General features: G+C 44.7%; 1 protein-coding gene across 1 annotated transcript in view; it reads left to right on the top strand.

The window, feature by feature from the left end:
* Nucleotides 1-558: 558 nt before the first annotated feature.
* VIPR1 (vasoactive intestinal peptide receptor 1) overlaps nucleotides 559-16,728 on the top strand; it is a 102,818-nt gene continuing 86,648 nt past the window's right edge. The window contains 1 exon segment of the mRNA XM_042477378.1: nucleotides 559-1,422. Coding sequence (XP_042333312.1) covers nucleotides 1,201-1,422 — 222 coding nt within the window. The 5' untranslated portion in view covers nucleotides 559-1,200.

Raw genomic sequence — 16,728 nt, 5'->3', positions numbered from 1 at the left:
TCGAAATCTAATGTTAAAGCACTCGGGAGAGATCACCATCCAAACTCCATTTCAAAACCTCCAAAGATCTCTTTCTACTTTCTACTTCTTTTACATTCATACATCCAATCTGAGACCACTTTAACTGCTCTGGTTCAGTGCTAGGGAATCCTGGGAAATGTAGTTTATTGTGGCACCAGAGCTCTCTGACAGAGGAAGCTCAATGTCTCACAAAACGACAGTTCCCAGGATCTCCTAGCATTTAGCCAGGGTAGTTAAACTGAGAACTGCAAAGAATGATCTGAGGAGGAGGAGGAGGATGACACGGTTCTGTGCTGGCTTAGGGCGTCCACAGAAAGAAAAGGGCTTTCTCTTCAGGAGCTGCTCTTTGCAAAACTCCTTGTACTTCTGTCGCCCTCTTCTGCTCCAGCCTCTAGTCTTACCTGGCCCTCAGGTGCCTACCTGGGAGGCAGCTACGCCTCCTTTCTTCCTATTGGTCGGCCCGCCCACCTGGCCCCGCCCTCGGGGGCGGAGTCTAGAGGTGGGCGAACCATGCATCCAGGAGGCGCGCCGGTGAAATTCCCATTCAGTGAGGAGGCTTTGCGGACCGGAAGGTGGGCTGGGTCGCTCCTCCGGTCCTGGGTGCGAATCCCGAGGAGATCTGTTTTAGTTCCTTTGGGAGTCTGCTGTCCAAAGAAAGGAAAGAAGAAGGAAGGGAAGGAAGGGAGATCCCGGGTGTCTGCCTTGGTCCTTTTGGAGTCTGCTGTGGAAAGGAAGGAAGAGAAAGAAAAGGGAGGGAGGAAGGAAGGGAGATCCCTTGTTCCTTTTGGAGCTTGCTGTTGAAAGAAGGAAAGAAAGAAAGAGGAAGGACGGAAAAGAAAGAGAGGAGGGAAAGGAAGCAAGGAAGGAAGATCCCGCGGAACTGCTTTGTTCCTTTTGGAGTCTGCTGTTGAAGGAAGGAAGGAAGGGAAAGAAAGGGAAGGAAAGAAAGGAAGGAAGGAAGGAAGGAAGGAAGGAAGGTTCCGGGAATCTGCCCTGTTTCTTTTGGAGTCAGCTGTCAAAGGAAAAGAAGGAAGGAAGGAAGGGAAGAAACAGAAGAAGTGGCCCCTGGCAGCCTTGAACCCTTCTCTTCGCAGCCTCTGGGCTCCGCTTTGCCAGCGAGGAAAGGATGGGAAAGCTGCCTCTCTCTCCTCCTCCTCTTCCTTCTTCTTCTTCTTCTGCATGAACTTCAAAGTCGACGTTGGATTTTGTTTTTCTGCATCAGCAGAGAGAAGGAGCTTGTGGACTGAGTTTGATTTAATTCCGTACATATATATATATATATCTGAAAGAGGCGAAAAAAGGAGCCATTTTGCTTGTGTCGGCCTTCTGGCTGTAAGACGCACGATGGGCCCTGCAGTGCTGGCGCTGGGGCTCTCCCTGTCCAGTGCCCTCCTGGCCCAGGTGAGTCTCCCTGCTTTCCTCTGCTGCTGCTGCTCTCTTCTTGCTTTCTCCTCTGGCAAAGAATGTTTCTTTTTTCACAGCCCTCCCAGAGCTTCGCTTCGTAGATCCCAGCTGACAAGTATGACTTTGGGGGACTACAGCTCCCAGCATTCCCAGGCCAGCCCCAAGCCTAATATTTACTTACTCTCAGCATCACCCAGTCCAGCCCATAGCCTAATCTTCACCTGCTATTGGTGCTAGGAAGGGTGGCTTAAGAGGATTGCAGTTCCCAGCATCCCCCAGGCCAACACATAGCCTAATCTTCACTTATTGTTGGTGCTAGGAAGTGTGGTTTAAGAGGGATTGCAATTCCCAGCATCCACAGGTCAGCCCATATCCTAATATTCACTTACTGTTGGTGCTAGGAAGTGTGATTTAAGAGGGATTACAGTTCCCAGCATCCCCAGCCCATAGCCTAATCTTCACCTAGTTGGTGCTGGGAAGTGTGACTGTGGAGTAATACACCTGCTAACATCCCTAGGCTAGCCCATAGCCTAAGCTTCACTTTCTATTAATGCTGGGAAGTGTGACTTTGGGGACACTACAACTCCCAGCATCCCCCAGGCCAACCCATATCCTAATCGTCACTGTCAGTGCTGGGAAGTGTGAGTTTGGGGCCATTACATAACCCAACATCCCCAGCCCTGCCCATAGCCAAATCTTCACTTACTGTGAGTGCTGGGAAGTGTGACTTTGGGGACATTGCAACACCCATCATCACCTAGCCCAGATCCTAATCTTAATTTACTTTAATTGTAGCAAAGTGTGATTTTGGAGGCATTGCAACACCCATCTTTGCCCAACCTAGCCCAGATTTAATCTTAATTTACTACAATTGCTGGGAAGTGTGACTTTGGGGACGTTTCAACTCCCAGCATCCCCCAGCCCAGCCCATTTACTAATCTTCCCTTACTGTCAGTGCAAAGAGGTGCAACTTTGGGGCCACTACAACTTGCAGCACCCTCCTGAGGGATGCTGGGAGTTTTAGTCACGCTTCCCAGTTCCAAGTGGCCTCTTAAAAGGTACCTTTTAGGTATTCCATTTTATGCCAATGGGACTGTTGGAGGGGCCAGGAACCCTATTTCCACCACTTGGAAAAAGTTACTTCTTTTTTAGACCACGATATCAGTTGCTCCAGTGTTTTCAGGTGTATGTCAGGTTTGTTTGGTTTCTTTTTTTTTTTGAATGAAATATTATTTTCTTTCAACTACTTTTAAGGGTTTTATGACTTGGTGTGTGTGCCTGACTGAGAACCCGAGTCCTTAAAAGTAATTTTTCCAAGCCCTCCCTCTTTTAAACACTGGAAGAAGTGGGTAAAAACCAGGGGCATCTTTTTAAAGTGTCAGAGAAGGATTGTCTCTAGAGGAGAGGCTGCATTGAACCTAAATATTGCACAGCGCCTGGCACATTGTTGGCACCTAAGGCCTGGCAGCCGAAGCAGAAGTGTGTTGGCGTTTCTTCCGAGGCTTTAAAAGAGGCTGCTTTGGAGACATTTTGCCAGGCTTGGACTTTTCCCTTGATCCATTTCTGGACAGGGGGTGGGGAGCTCACGTTTTTCCTAATCTCAAAGCTTCTCCTCCCTTCAGGGGTGGCGAACCTATGGCACGAGTGCCAGAGGTGGCACTCAGAGCCCTCTTTGTGGGCACACACGCTGTCACCCAGCACAGAGTTCGCCAGAGTTTGTTACTAGAAAGCCAGAGGGATGTGGCACTTTGCAATAAATAAGTGGGTTTTGGGTTGTAGTTTGGGCACTCGGTTTTGGGTTGCAGTTTGGTCACTCGGCCTCTAAAACGTTCACCATCATCAGTTTCCTCTTTATAGTAACTTGGTTGTGGCAAGGGGGGGGGGGAACTCTGCACATGCCCTGAGGGCCTTTTGCATTGATTTTTCCTTTCTGCGCCTTCCAAGGGCTCTTGCTAGTACAGTATTGGAAATGACAGATTGGTCTTTGCCAACAGGAGCAGAAAGGCAGCCCTAGACTTTAGCCAAGGGATTCCTGCAGGCAACTTTTTAATTATTTCTCCTTCTAGTTGCAGCTAGAAGGGGAAGAGAATTTGTGATCCTTTATTCCCCCTATGCAAGGAATGAGGCAAAGTGTTCCTTTTTCTACCCATTGTGCATGAGAAGTATATTTGCAAAATCAAGGTTCACTTTTTGGAACCTTGTCTGAATATTTTCAAGCCGTGGATGAAGAATCTGTGGATACAGAGGGCTGACTGTGGAAGGATTTAAACGTGGCTGGATTGCATCCTATCATTTGCATCAGCCATCCCCAACTTGGTGCTTTCTGCTGGACTGAGACTCTCATCATCCCTAGCCAACATGGCCCGCTGGGATGGGAGTTGTAATCCAGCACACCCGGAAAGTACTGAGTTGCGGACTGTAGCCCTGGAAGAGGAACAGTGGAATCCAATTGGAAAGCATTTTTGGACAAGCCCCCATTGAAATGAATGGGCTCTGCATTGGAGCGTGACTGATCTCTAGCCTGGTTCCCTGATGATTTCAGCGGGAAGTGGTTGCATACAAAAATTCCCATATGGAGAGCGTCAGAGTTTGGAGTTTTTTCCTTTAAAAAGAAAGAAATGCAGTTGTAGAATATTGGTATTATTCCAAGGTTCTGCTGAGTTATGCCTCTAGTTTTTAAAGTAATGGTTGTTATAAGGAGACAAATTCATCATATGTGTGCACAAATTGCATACTACAGCGTGGCATAGTGGTTTGAGCCTTGCACTAGGACTCTGGAAACCAGGGTTCGAATGCTGGCTGGGCCACGGAAACCGATTGGATGCCCTTGGGCAAGTCACGCTCTCTCAGCCTCAGGGGAAAGCAATGGCAAACCTGCTCTGAAGAAAGTTGCCAAGAAAACCCCATGATAGGTTTTCCTTTGGGTCATCATAAATCGGAAATGGCTTGAAGGTATGCAACAACAAATAATGCACCATAATAAAATGAATTATAAAATAACTGCATCCTAAGCATAGGTAGAATTTAATCTCTAGTAATTAATTCCCAGTAAGTTAAACCTATTTTCCATTTCCCCCCTATTATTTAGTCTATTATCCTACCTCATTGTCTGCCCTATTACATATCTCTTATATACTGTGGCAAGAAAACAGAAGGTCTCAGAAACTAAATACTATATGATTATAGAATGCCCAAGTAAATTTATACCAGCATTTTAAAGGTCCTGTGGTTGGTCAGAGTTATGTTGTTGTTGTTTTCAAGTATCCAATAAAGGGAATCAAATTGGGCATCTTTTGGGTCCAATGTAATGAACTTGAGCTTATGGGCTAGAATCCTATTGATGAGTCCCACTTGGAGTAAACCTGTTGAATCATTTGGGAATAATGACTTAAGTAAAGATGTAAGTACATTAAGTTGATCTAACAGGTTGATTTAATTCTTCTAGTTGGGATCAAGAATAGGATTTACCAGTAGGCTTCTGTGCACCAGGTGACTTCAAGCAAGTAACACACTCTCAACCTCGGAGGGTGGCAATGGCAACCCCCCTCTGAACAAACCTTGCCAAGAAGACCCTGTGATAGGGTTGCCATAAGTCAGAAATGACTTGAAGGCATGTCACAAGAACAAGTCAGCTTTGCCACTAACCATACTGGGGTAAAGCAGGGATGCCTAACCTGCAGCTTTCCAAAGGTAGTTGGACCCTGCAACAGCCTCCAGTGGTCAGGGATGATGGGAGTTGTAATATAGCAGTGTCTGGGTGGCCACCAATTCCCCACCACTGCTACATGCCATACCTTGTGAAGCCATTCCTTTAAGGAAGGAATTCCATCTCAGTCCTTCTTTTTGCTGCTTTTAATAGTCGCCTCATCATATCCAAATCTGCCCTTTATAAGACTTCCTCGAGACCACCCAGACATTGCTAGACTACAACTCCCATCATCCTTGACCACTGTAGGCTGTTGCATTACACTCAACAGGTTTGTGGGAATGGAATACACAACTGTTTACTTACTCTATACCATTTACCCCAGAAACAGCATGGCGTAAGAGAGCCAGTGTGATATATTGGTTTGAGTACTGGTCTGTAACTCTGGAGACCAAGGTTCGAATCCTTGCTCAGCTATGGAAACCCACTGGGTGACCTTGGGCAAGTCCCACTCTCTCAGCTTCAGAGGAGGGCCAAGGCAAGCCTCTGGACAAATCTTGCTAAGAAAACCCTGCCTTAGGGTCCCCATAAGTTAGAAAAAACTTGAAGGCACGCAACAATAACAGCATTATAATTTTCCCAGAAACATCATTTAAAAACAAAACAAAACCCAAATTGTCAAATCTAGTATGAATAAAATCAAGATCATTTCACTCCACATTTCCAAGACATGTTAATTTATAAATGTTAACTAATGCTGCAGTCAGTTTTGGCCAGCGCTGTTGGACACAAAATATATTTTGATTTCAGAACATGCCAGGTGTTAAAGATGGTGTATTGTTACGGATAATATATAGCAGGGCTGGGGATTCAGTCCTTTTTTCGGATGTTACTCAATTGCAAGCCCAAGCAGCCCTAACCAGTCGAAAGGTGCTGGGACTTGGAATACAACAGCATCTGGACATCTGATTCCCATTCCAGAATTTCTCACCCTTTTTATCTTGTACACTGAAGAAATAATATGTTGGGATACAGCAAGTTTAGACTTGGAGGAAGGAGGCTTGAAAACTGGAGGAAGAAACATCTAATGCAGATGACACCATTCTGTTAGAAGAAAATAGCAAAGACTTGGAAGGATTGCTGAAGAAAGTCAAGGGCAAAAGTGCAAAGGCAGGTTTGCAGCTGAACATTAAGAAAAAAGGAAAAAACCAAAAAGCATGACCACAGGTGACTCACATAACTTTCAGTGAAGACAATGAAATAGGTCAAGATTTTCCATACCTTGTCTCAGTCATGAATCAGAATGGAGACTGCAGTTAAGAAATCAAAAGAAGGCTAGGACTTGGAAGAGTAGCTAAGAAGGCACTAACAAGCCCCTGAAGTGTAAAATTACAGTATATCACTGAACACTAAGGGTAAGATTGTCCATGCCATCATATTTCTCAGTCTTTGTCATTCCTATTGGATATGATAGATATAGGAATGAGGGACACTTGATTTGACAACAGTACATGATCTAGGAAGCCTAGTAGAACATGAGTCAACAGTGTGATGTGGCAGCTAAAAAAGCCAATGCAGTTCTAGTCTGTATCAGTAGAAGTATAGTGTCTAGATCAAGGGAAGTAATAGTGCCACTCTTTTCTGCTCTGGTCAGTCCCCACCTGGAATACTGTGTCCAGTTCTGGACATCACAATTCAAAAAGGACGTTGAGAAGCTGGAGCATGTCCAAAGGCTAAAATGGTGAAGGGCCTGGAAACCATGAAGCCCTATGAGTAGAGACTTAGGGAGCTGGGGTGTTTAGCCTGGAGAAGAGAGAGTTAAGAAGGGACATGATAGCCCTATTTAAATATTTGAAGGGATGTCATATTGAGGAGGGAGCAAGCTTGTTTTATGCTGTTCCAGAAAACAGGACCTGGAAGAATGGATACAAGCTCCAGGAAAAGAGATTCCACCTCAACATTAGGAGGAACTTCCTGAGAGTAAAAGCCGTTTGACAGTGGAACATACTCCTCCCTCGGAGAGTGGTGGAGTCTACTTCTTTGGAGGTCTTTAAACAGAGGCTGGATAGCCATCTGTCAGGGGTGCTTTGAATGTGAGTTCCTGCATGGCCGGGGATTAGACTGGATGGCCGTTGGGATCTCTTCCAACTCTAGGATTCCATTGATATGCCAGGCAGCAGTGACATCTGGAACCTGGAAATTTGAAGCCTATGTTCCTGAAGTGAGCTTCATTCATTTCCCTAGGCTGAAGGAAAATCTGATGGGTGGTGGGAGTAAAAGGAAAAGAGTTTGCAGTACTAAAAAATGCTGGTTCTTAGACTGGAGAATCAGATCAAGTCATTCAGCTGCTTTTAGGACAAGACCTAGAGAACAAAGGCATCTACGCTAAAGTTTTTCAGGGTGGCAAGGGAGGGAACGGGAAAATGGTAAGATATTTTAGAGCAGGAGAATTTCCTGGAAGTGTGAGATCTTGCACATAAGAAACAAACTCCCAAGAGAACATGATGCTTCCCTGCAGAAATGTAAACCTACTCCAGATAAAATATGAGGTTACGTAGCCTGGGAACCACACACAGTAAATCATTGGACTCTTGGGCCTTTCTCTGCAAAGATTCTTGCATCAAGCAGAGATTTCTTTATCGTTTCTGCAAAGATCCCTTCCATAACCTCCAGGTGTGTTGGAATGCACCTTCCATCATCCATAGCCAGCTTGCTGTCTGGGAGCCTGAGGCTGATGGGGATTGTAGTTCATCCGGCAGCCCCCACTTTGGTGCAGACCTACATAAGGGCAACACAGTATCAGAGTGGAACAAGCATGGCTGCTGTCTCCATCTTGAATGGTTTCCATCAGACATTAACAAAGTGTGGCTCTCTAGATGGCATTGGACTGCAGCTCCCAATAGCCCTACTCTGCATAGGCAATGTGAAGAATGCTGGGAGATGCCATCCAGTGACAGCTGGAGGTTCATGTTTGACCCACCCCTGGTGTACCCCATTGCAAGAGACCATTTTTCTTCTTGGTTTTATTTTAGTTTCACTACCGTTCCTTTTTTCAAACATTCCTACAAATTAATGCTTTGAGCCGGCCCTAGCATTAGGCCAAGAGAGGCAGCTGCCTCAGGAGTCAGATTCTGGAAGTGGCAGCAGACTCTGTTCCTCTGAGCCATTCCTCCATCTACAAATCTGGAGAGCAAGATTTGAATCCCTGTTCAGCCATGAAAACCCACTCAGTGACCTTGGGCAAGTCACATACTCTCAGCCTCAGGAGAAGGCAAGCAAACCTATGAACAAATCTTGCCAAGAAAACCCAAGTATAGGCCCACCATAAGTTGGGAAATAACTTGAAGACATACAACAACAACAACAACAACAACACAGCTTAAACGCAGCAAGGATGGCTTCACAAATCCGTAGAATTATACTGTAATCCCATCACTATCCTTTGGGTGCAGAGGGACCTCTGTTCTGCCCTAGTCCCTAGACCCAGAGTAGTAAAGTATTCTAGTGCCTGAGTATGTAGCCACACTGCAGACATGAAATGGTTTGACACCACTTTCATGGTCATGATAACTCTGTCCAGTGGAATTCTGGGATTTGTAGTTTGGTGAGGTAGTCAGCCTGGTCAGTTGAATCCTCTGCTCCATTCCTAATTAAAACTCCTTCCTGCAAATGCTGTTTGCATTGAAAAACAACAACTCTGTCCCAAAACTGCAAAGATGTGCTTAGAGCCAGAACGGCTTTGGCGTTTACTGAGGGGCTCTCTGTACACTTATAGTCTTTCTCCATATGTGGTGTTGTCCCTGAGCTGAACTCCGACATCAGAGCGTGGTCAGGGTTAGCAATGGTGATTTCAGTGAGAGATGGGAGCACTCTGTGTATGCTCAGAAGGATTCTTCGTACGGTTTCTTAAAATTCAGGATGTTTCTAGGACTGGTCCTGGCACAGATCCCTTCTGTGCTGGAACTCAGCCTTGCTGTGTGTTGGCTCCAGTGAAACCCCTGCAGCTTGCCAAGTTAATGTTCCGTTTTTCATCTCCCAAAAAGTTGTGTTTAGCTAATTGCTTAATGAGGAAAGATGCCAGAGGTGTGTATGTAGGTTTTTGTTTTTTCCAAATGGAACCGTATTTTATTCTAGCACGTTCTGCTCTTTTCCTCCCTCTCTTAACTAACCTCAGAGATGGATGGCTTTCCTTTTCTCCTATTCTGACCACGTCTGTGTGTGTTGTGTGCCTTCAAGTCATTTCCGATATATGGCAACTGTAAGGTAACACTATCTTTGGGTTTTCTTGGCCAGATTTGTTGAGAGGAGGCTTGCCTTTCCTGCAGCTGAGAGCATATGACTTGCCCAAGGTCACCCAGTGGGTTTCACGGACAAGTGGGAATCAAACCTTGGTCTCCAAAGTCGTAGTCCAGTGCTCAAACCACTATGCCATACTGCCCATGGCTAGTGCTAATTGCTATTCAGTTTTGGTTAGTGGAATGTCACAGTCAGAATTGGGTGGCTTAAACCAGTTTGGTTTAAAGCAACCTGGTTTAAACCAGCCAACCCTGGCTGTGACATTCCTTTAGCCTAGGTTTAAACCAATGGTTCCCAAGCTTTGATCCTCCAGATGTTTTGGACTTCAGCTCCCAGAATTCCTTACTGTTGGCCAAGCTGGCTGGGCCTTCTGGGGGTTGAAGTCCAAAACAGCTGGAGGGCTAAAGTTTGGGAATCTCTGGACCAAATGGCTTTTACTTTTTAATAAAACGACTTCCTATTTTTAAAAAAATGGATTATTCTTGTTGGGTTTTTTGAGTCTGGCCATTATTACTCTTTTCCAACCCTCTTATTAGAACAACAATGATTGGATTTAAACCAATTAACTTTAATGGTTTATTGGCAATTGTTCATTGTTAGACCAGCGGTCGGTTGCTTCTTTTTCATCACTTTATTTGCAAAAAATGCCATTCAGAAACAAATCCTTTAGTTATTGTAAATTCAACCAAAACAACATGCTTTAAAAGAGCATGTTTTAAAGAACAATTATTGTTTAAGCCAGTGGCTATAACATCTGAATTGTATTTTGCTAAAATGGGTATTTTTTTAATGTTTAACAGTGTGCAGAGGAGCACTGCAACCTATTTTTAAAAAAGGTAAAAGTGAGGAGAGGCAATCCAAATTTATGTATGTATGTCAGAAAATTTAATTATGTAAAATAAAATGCGGTCTGTATAGTCTGGAGAGATTTAAGGGCCATCCCTAGTTTAGAAGGTGAGGAGGGCGTTTTGAAAAGGTTGAGAAATGCTAATTTTATACCAATTTATGCAGCAAGAAATCCTGTAACTGTAGTTATCCCTTTTGTTCTGGGGATGCGGAGAGAGATAAGAGAGCAAGGGTACGATTGTGTTTTTTTAAAAGTAAAGAGGTAAAGGTGATTTATGTAAATAAGCCAAGCTGCATGCTGTGGGGGGAGGCCTGGCTCCTACTTTATTGACCAATCTGACCTGCAGAAGTGGAGGGAGGGAAATTCCTTCTGACTCTTCTGGAAAATCATTCCCTTGTATTTTATTTTATTTTATTTCTCTCATGCAACACACCTGCGCAGAGAATGTTATTTTCTCTAGCAGAGCAGCTTCTCGGTGTGATAGAAGTGTGCAACAGGCAGCTGTTTGACAGGGAAAGTATTTCTCAGTATAGCTGTGCAACAGAGGCCCCATTCCCACTGGGCGAGAAAGCAACAAATCTTGCTGCGAGTCAGACTCGGAGCAAGTTCACGAGTCGTATTTGAATCACGTCCATCCTTCCCATTACAAAAGGGAGCAAATTTTTCTTGACTCATGTTCTCGTTCCCATTGATATTTCTCCATTGTATTTTGATGCGGACTTTTTTGTTCCTCGTTCCCATTGCCTGTCTGCAACCGGTTTTTCCTTTTTTAAGCTGTCAATCAAGTGCTTAGGCAATTAGATGTCACAGTGACGTCAGTTGCTTCGATGCATTCCGTCTTTCAAACCTGTTTTTCAGGGGGGGGGGGTTGTGGTCAATGGATCACTGAAGCACCTGAGCACTTGGGTGGTTAGGCATCATTGTGACTGCCGTCCAGATTCAAAGTAGGATCGAACGCGAATTCAAATGGGAACAATGTCCCTATAATCCGATTCTTGATTCGCTTTATAGCCCAGCGGGAATGGGGCCAGAGAGTGGTGCATTGCCAAACCTTGGGAAATGATTTTTTTTGGACTGCAAATCCCAGAATCCCCAACCACTAGAGTGTTCATGCTGACTAGGGAATCTTAGGTCTTGCCATTCCCCAAAATTATTACTTTGGACTAGGACTCCCAGGATCCTCAAATAACAGGGTGATCGTGCCAACTGGGGAATTCTTGATAACCCTCAAAAATCCCTTCCTTGGATTACAACTCCCAGAATCCTCAAACAGCATGTTGGCCATACTAGCTGGGAGATTCTGGGTGCTTTGTTGTTGTGTGCTTTTAAGTCATTTCTGACTTATGGCAACCGTATCATGGGGGTTTCCTGGTAAGTTTCTTTGGAGAGGGTTTGCCACTGCCATCCTCAGAGGCTGAGAGAGTGTGACTTGCCAAGGGTCACTCAATGGTATCTTCCTGAAAAGTCAGGGTTGTGGATGACATCTTCCAGAATTCCCAACCAACATGGTGACCGTACCAGTTGGGGGATTCCGAATGCTTTCTTGCCACTCACCCACCCCAAGCCAGGTGCAAAACACACTGCAGAAATAATCCAGTTTGAGACCACTTTAACTGTCCTGGCTCAATGCTAGGGAGTTCTGGGAGATCTTTATCCTTCTCTACAGTTCACAGGATCCCCTAGCGCTGAGCCAGGGCAGTTAAAGTGGTCTCAAACTGGATTAATTCTGCAGTGTGTTTTGGACCTCAGGTTGCCAAGTTTTGTGATTCACCTGTTGAATTTCTGCTGGTTGTATTGGCATTCAAGACAAGAGAGGCTGGAGAAAAAGAAGTGAACAAATGTTAAACCCAAAGTATTCTTGTTACGGGTCAGGATCTGACTCTTGCACTGTTCCTCTTGGGAACTGACGTGAGCAGGCAGGAAAATCACACACAGCTTTCTGTGTGTGCAGGTGCACTTGCCAGCTTTCTTTCAGCAATCCATTATTTTTAGCCTTTGCTCCTGCGTTTCTTTGCGTCCTTGGTTTCATCAGCAGCTTTCGCAGTCGCTCTGCTCTGCAGTTGTGGGCAAAGGGGTGAAAAGCTCACCCTCCTGGAACAATTGGTGTGGGTCATAATCCCAGAGTTTCAAGTGGCAGCAAATATGTTCCAGATGCATTCAGGGCAAAAAGCCAGGCCGTTCCTGCACCCGCAACATGAGAGAGACAAAGAGGATCATGACTTTCTGATGGATTCTGGAAATTTCTTAGAGGCCCCTGCCTCCTGTGCATATTTCTAAATCCCAACGTGGAAACCTTCTTGCAAAATAGACTTTCTGCAAATGGCAATTTGGTTACATCCATATCAGTGGGGTGATGAATCTGCGCTAGGTTTCAGTCTAAATCAGTGGCATCATTAGGGTTGGCATTACCTGGTGCAGTAACTCATGGTGTCACATCCCTTCCCCCCATACCACACAATTGTTGTTGTTCACATCTTTTCTGACTTCTGGTTATCCTATCACAGGGTTTTCTTGGCAAGTTTCATCAGACAGGGTTTGCCAGTGCCATCCTCTGATGCTGAGAGAGTGTGAATTGCCCAAGGCCACCCAGTGGGTTTGCATGGCCAAGCCAGGATTTGAACCCAGGTCTCTAGAGTCATGACCAGTGCTCAAACCACTACACCACACCAGTTCCTTATGCCACACCATTCAGTATCCTTAGATGACTGTAGATGGGAATTACTAAGTATGAAAAACAACAGTAAAAAAACCATTATTAAGGATTCTGTATGCCACACTATACAGAATCCTTAGTAAAAAAAATTTTGTACTAATGGTAAATTGTAATTCCCATTTACAGTCAGCCCTTCATATCCACAGATTCACTGTCCATGGATTCAACTATCTGTGGCTTGAAAATATTGCAAAATTATATACATTCCAAACAGCAAAACTTGATTTTGCCATTTTATATAAGGGACACCATTTTATTATGCCATTCTATATAGTAAAATATACTTGCGGATCCATGGATTTTGTTATCTACATTGAATCCTGGAACCAAACCCCAGCAGATACCAAGGGCCCACTGTATCACTGAATGTAATGGCCATAGTAGCCATGTAAACAACTGTGTTTGGCAACCCTAAGGCAAACCTATCATAAGGTTCGCTTGGCAAAGAATTGTTCAGAGAAGGTTTGCCATTGCCTTCCTCTGAGGCTGAGAGAGTGTGACTTGCCCACAGTCACCCAGTAGGTTTCATGGCTGAGCTGGGATTCAAACCCTGGTCTCCTGAGTCCTAGTGTAACACTCAAACCACTAAACCAAGCTAGCAAAATTAAAAATTTTACCTTTAGCTTACAATGTTATATGCACAGTCTATATGTATTTACATTTGCATATTTTCATGTGGTTAGAAAATTCGGAAGAGGTGATGTTTCGAAAGAAAATTTGAAAAGATAAAAAAAATTAAAACCCTGAGGCCTCTCCTTTCTCCACCGACTGAGCCTCACTCATGCCTTCTCGGGGATTTTAATGGTACCCAGAAAAATGCCAGAGTCCATTTTTGCCCAAAGGCAGACATTTGGGGAGCAGTGGTGTCACCCCTTCTTAGTGTCACCCAGGGCAGTTTGCATTCCTTGCACCCTCCTAGTGAAACCCTGGTCTGAACCTTAAAAGAAATGTCCAAGGTGCTGAATCGATACTGGGTATAGAGTTCCAATCTATGTTGGGATCAGGATTTCATCCCTTGGCTAGCTCATTTCAGTTTCATTCTGAAACTCAGAAATGGATTCAGCACCCCACTGACTTGGAAACCAGCAGCTGTCACTGTCCATGAGGAGGATCAAACCATAACAACTATCAAACCATAGCATAAACTGAGCCTTCTTGTCACCATACAAGCACCCACCTCCCAGATTTGTTGGACTACATCTCTCATCTAGTACAGCCAGAGCCATTCTCTCTTGGGTGATAGAAGCTGTAGTCCAACAGGTCCATGAGGCAGGCACCAGGAATGTACAGAAGTTTATGCTCGATTACGTATCACGTGTTCCTGTGGATGCTGTCAATTTATAGCAATATGTGGCAGGGTTGCCAAGAATAAGGATCCCCTGTTCTTTTAATATTGTATTTAGCAGATTCTTCACCAGGAGATTATTGTTGTGTGCCTTTAGGTTGTTTCACCCTAAGGTGAATTTATCACATGGTTTTCTGGGGGTGAGAAGGTGTGACTTGCCCAGGGTCACCCAGCAGGTTTCCAACAGTTACCATAAAATTGCCTTCTCCAGCTTTCCAGTGTTCAATAAATATTGTGAGTGAGCTGCAAGAGATAGCGAAATAAGGGAAGAGAAATCCCCTAGTTCTTTATAATGGAACTATGTAAGAAGTCTTCCAGATTTAGGATCTGCTAATTATTAAACCCACAGGAGGGTTGGTCAATATTCAACTTGGCAACTCTAATAGGAAAGGGATTGGTGACTGCTTGAAAGCAGGTAGTCAGACAGAACCCATTGCAAGACCGAAATGCAGATCTGGCATTGCATTATCTGAGCAGGGTACCTTTTGGGCCTGCTCTATAGCTTGGAGCACCATGCCTTACCATTCTCGGCTCTTCTGGAGGGGTCAGCTATGTCACTGTGGCTGCTATTTTGGGTGGTGTTAAGTGACATTGTGTCACTCCTGGTTGCTATTGGAGTCCTGCAGTAGTGGGCTCTTTTGCAAGTTTAGAAGCAAAAATATAAACACTAGGGTTTAGCATGAAGTCAGAAGGCTTTCATGGCCAGCCTCCATAGTTTTTTGTGAGTTTTTCAGGCTATGTGGCCATGTTCTAGAAGAGTTTATTCCTGACATTTTGCTAGCATCTATGGCAAGTGTTTAGCATTGCATAGTGGTTTGAGTGTTGGACTACGACTATGGAGACCAGGGATCAAATCCACACTCGGTCATGGAGACCCACTGGGTGCCCCTGAGCAAGTTGCACCCTCTCAGCATCAGAGGAAGGCAAAAACAACCCCCCTCGGAGCAAATTGTGCCAAGAAAACCTTGAGATAGGTTCACCTTAGACTGTCCTTAATCAGAAATGACATAAAGGCATGCAACAACAATAGGGGGTAGGCCAAAAATTGGGGGTTTCTTTGTAAGGTAGTGGGGTCTGTGGGGTCTCAAGGGCCACCATGGATGGACCCCAAACTGTTCCAGGTAGCAAGCTGGCCACACAGTTCCCACCTCTGTGTGAAAGCCAAGGTTACAGAGACAGTGAAATGTGCACATTGACTGGATGGCCTTTGTGGTCCTTTCCAACTCTACGAATCCCAACTTCCTAGGCTCTCTAGAGCAGGGGTGAGGTTGGCTTCCAGATGATGTTGAACTACAGCTCCCAGCATCTGGGCATACTGGGGTTCCTGATAACCAGGTTTGGGCTGACAATGAGAGAGGGGCTGTGAAGTCAGTGAAGGGAGTTAGGTTCAGTAGAGTTGGGTTCAGTGCAGAGCAATTGAGTGGGAGTTGAGATGAAGTTTAAGAGAGGTGCAGAGAATTAAAAGGAGTTGAAAGAAATTGAGTTGAGAGAAGGATACTGAATGAGAGAGAAAGTGTACTGGAGTTTGCAAAGAGGAAACTGAAATGCCTGCAACTGTATGTAACCATACAACCTTGGAACTATTTTACCTAATAAGTTACATTCTTGTTAAACGTGATTCAATAAAATCAGTGTTTATTTGTTACAACCGAAGCCTCAGCCTATGTAAATTCTAAGCTATATAGGCACATAAAAACACACTACCAAAGATAGCAAGCAATAGCAAGTTTCCCAGCAGACAATGGATCATTAATTAAATAGGTTCCCTGAGGCCTTGCCATTCAACAACAGAACAATACACAGATTAACATGCAAAGCGCTTCCTCTCAACCAACAGTATATTACCCCACTCTTTTCCATGCCAGCATTCTCAGAAGATGCTAGCCACATCTGCTGGCAAAATGTTAGGTATAAACAAACAGCTTCATTATATATACGGCTTCATACTGAACTAACAGTGTCTAAGCAGTTTACAACTGTAAGCTAATTGCCCCCAACAATCTGGGTCCTCATTTTAGCGATCTCCTCAGAAGGATGCAAGCCTGAATCGAGCTTGAGCCTTTTTGCTGGTATTGAACTCGCAACCTCATGGTTTTGAGTGAGTGGCTGCAGAACAGGCATTAAACCATTGCGCCACCAGGGCTCCTCTTCTAGAACATGGCCTCATAGCTGTGAAAGCCTCTGACTTCACAATAGCAAGTACATTTCTACATGGCTTCTTAGTGAACTAGCACTCTCTAAGCGGTTGACAATCTATAAGTCAGTTGCCCCCAACAAGCTGGGTACTCATCCTGTGAAAGGATGGAAGGCTGAGTCAACCCTGGAGCCCTGCCTGGGATTGAACTCACAACCTTGTGGCTGCAGAACTGGCATTTAACACTGTGCCACCAGGGCTTATTAAACTTATAAGAGGAAGACATTTATTTAGGGAAAGTATATAAAGGGTGGAAGCTGTG

Source organism: Sceloporus undulatus, chromosome 6, assembly GCF_019175285.1.
Source record: "Sceloporus undulatus isolate JIND9_A2432 ecotype Alabama chromosome 6, SceUnd_v1.1, whole genome shotgun sequence".
Taxonomy (NCBI): domain Eukaryota; kingdom Metazoa; phylum Chordata; class Lepidosauria; order Squamata; family Phrynosomatidae; genus Sceloporus; species Sceloporus undulatus.
Note: the sequence above shows the minus strand (reverse complement) of the source record. Positions and strands in the feature narration are given on the sequence as shown.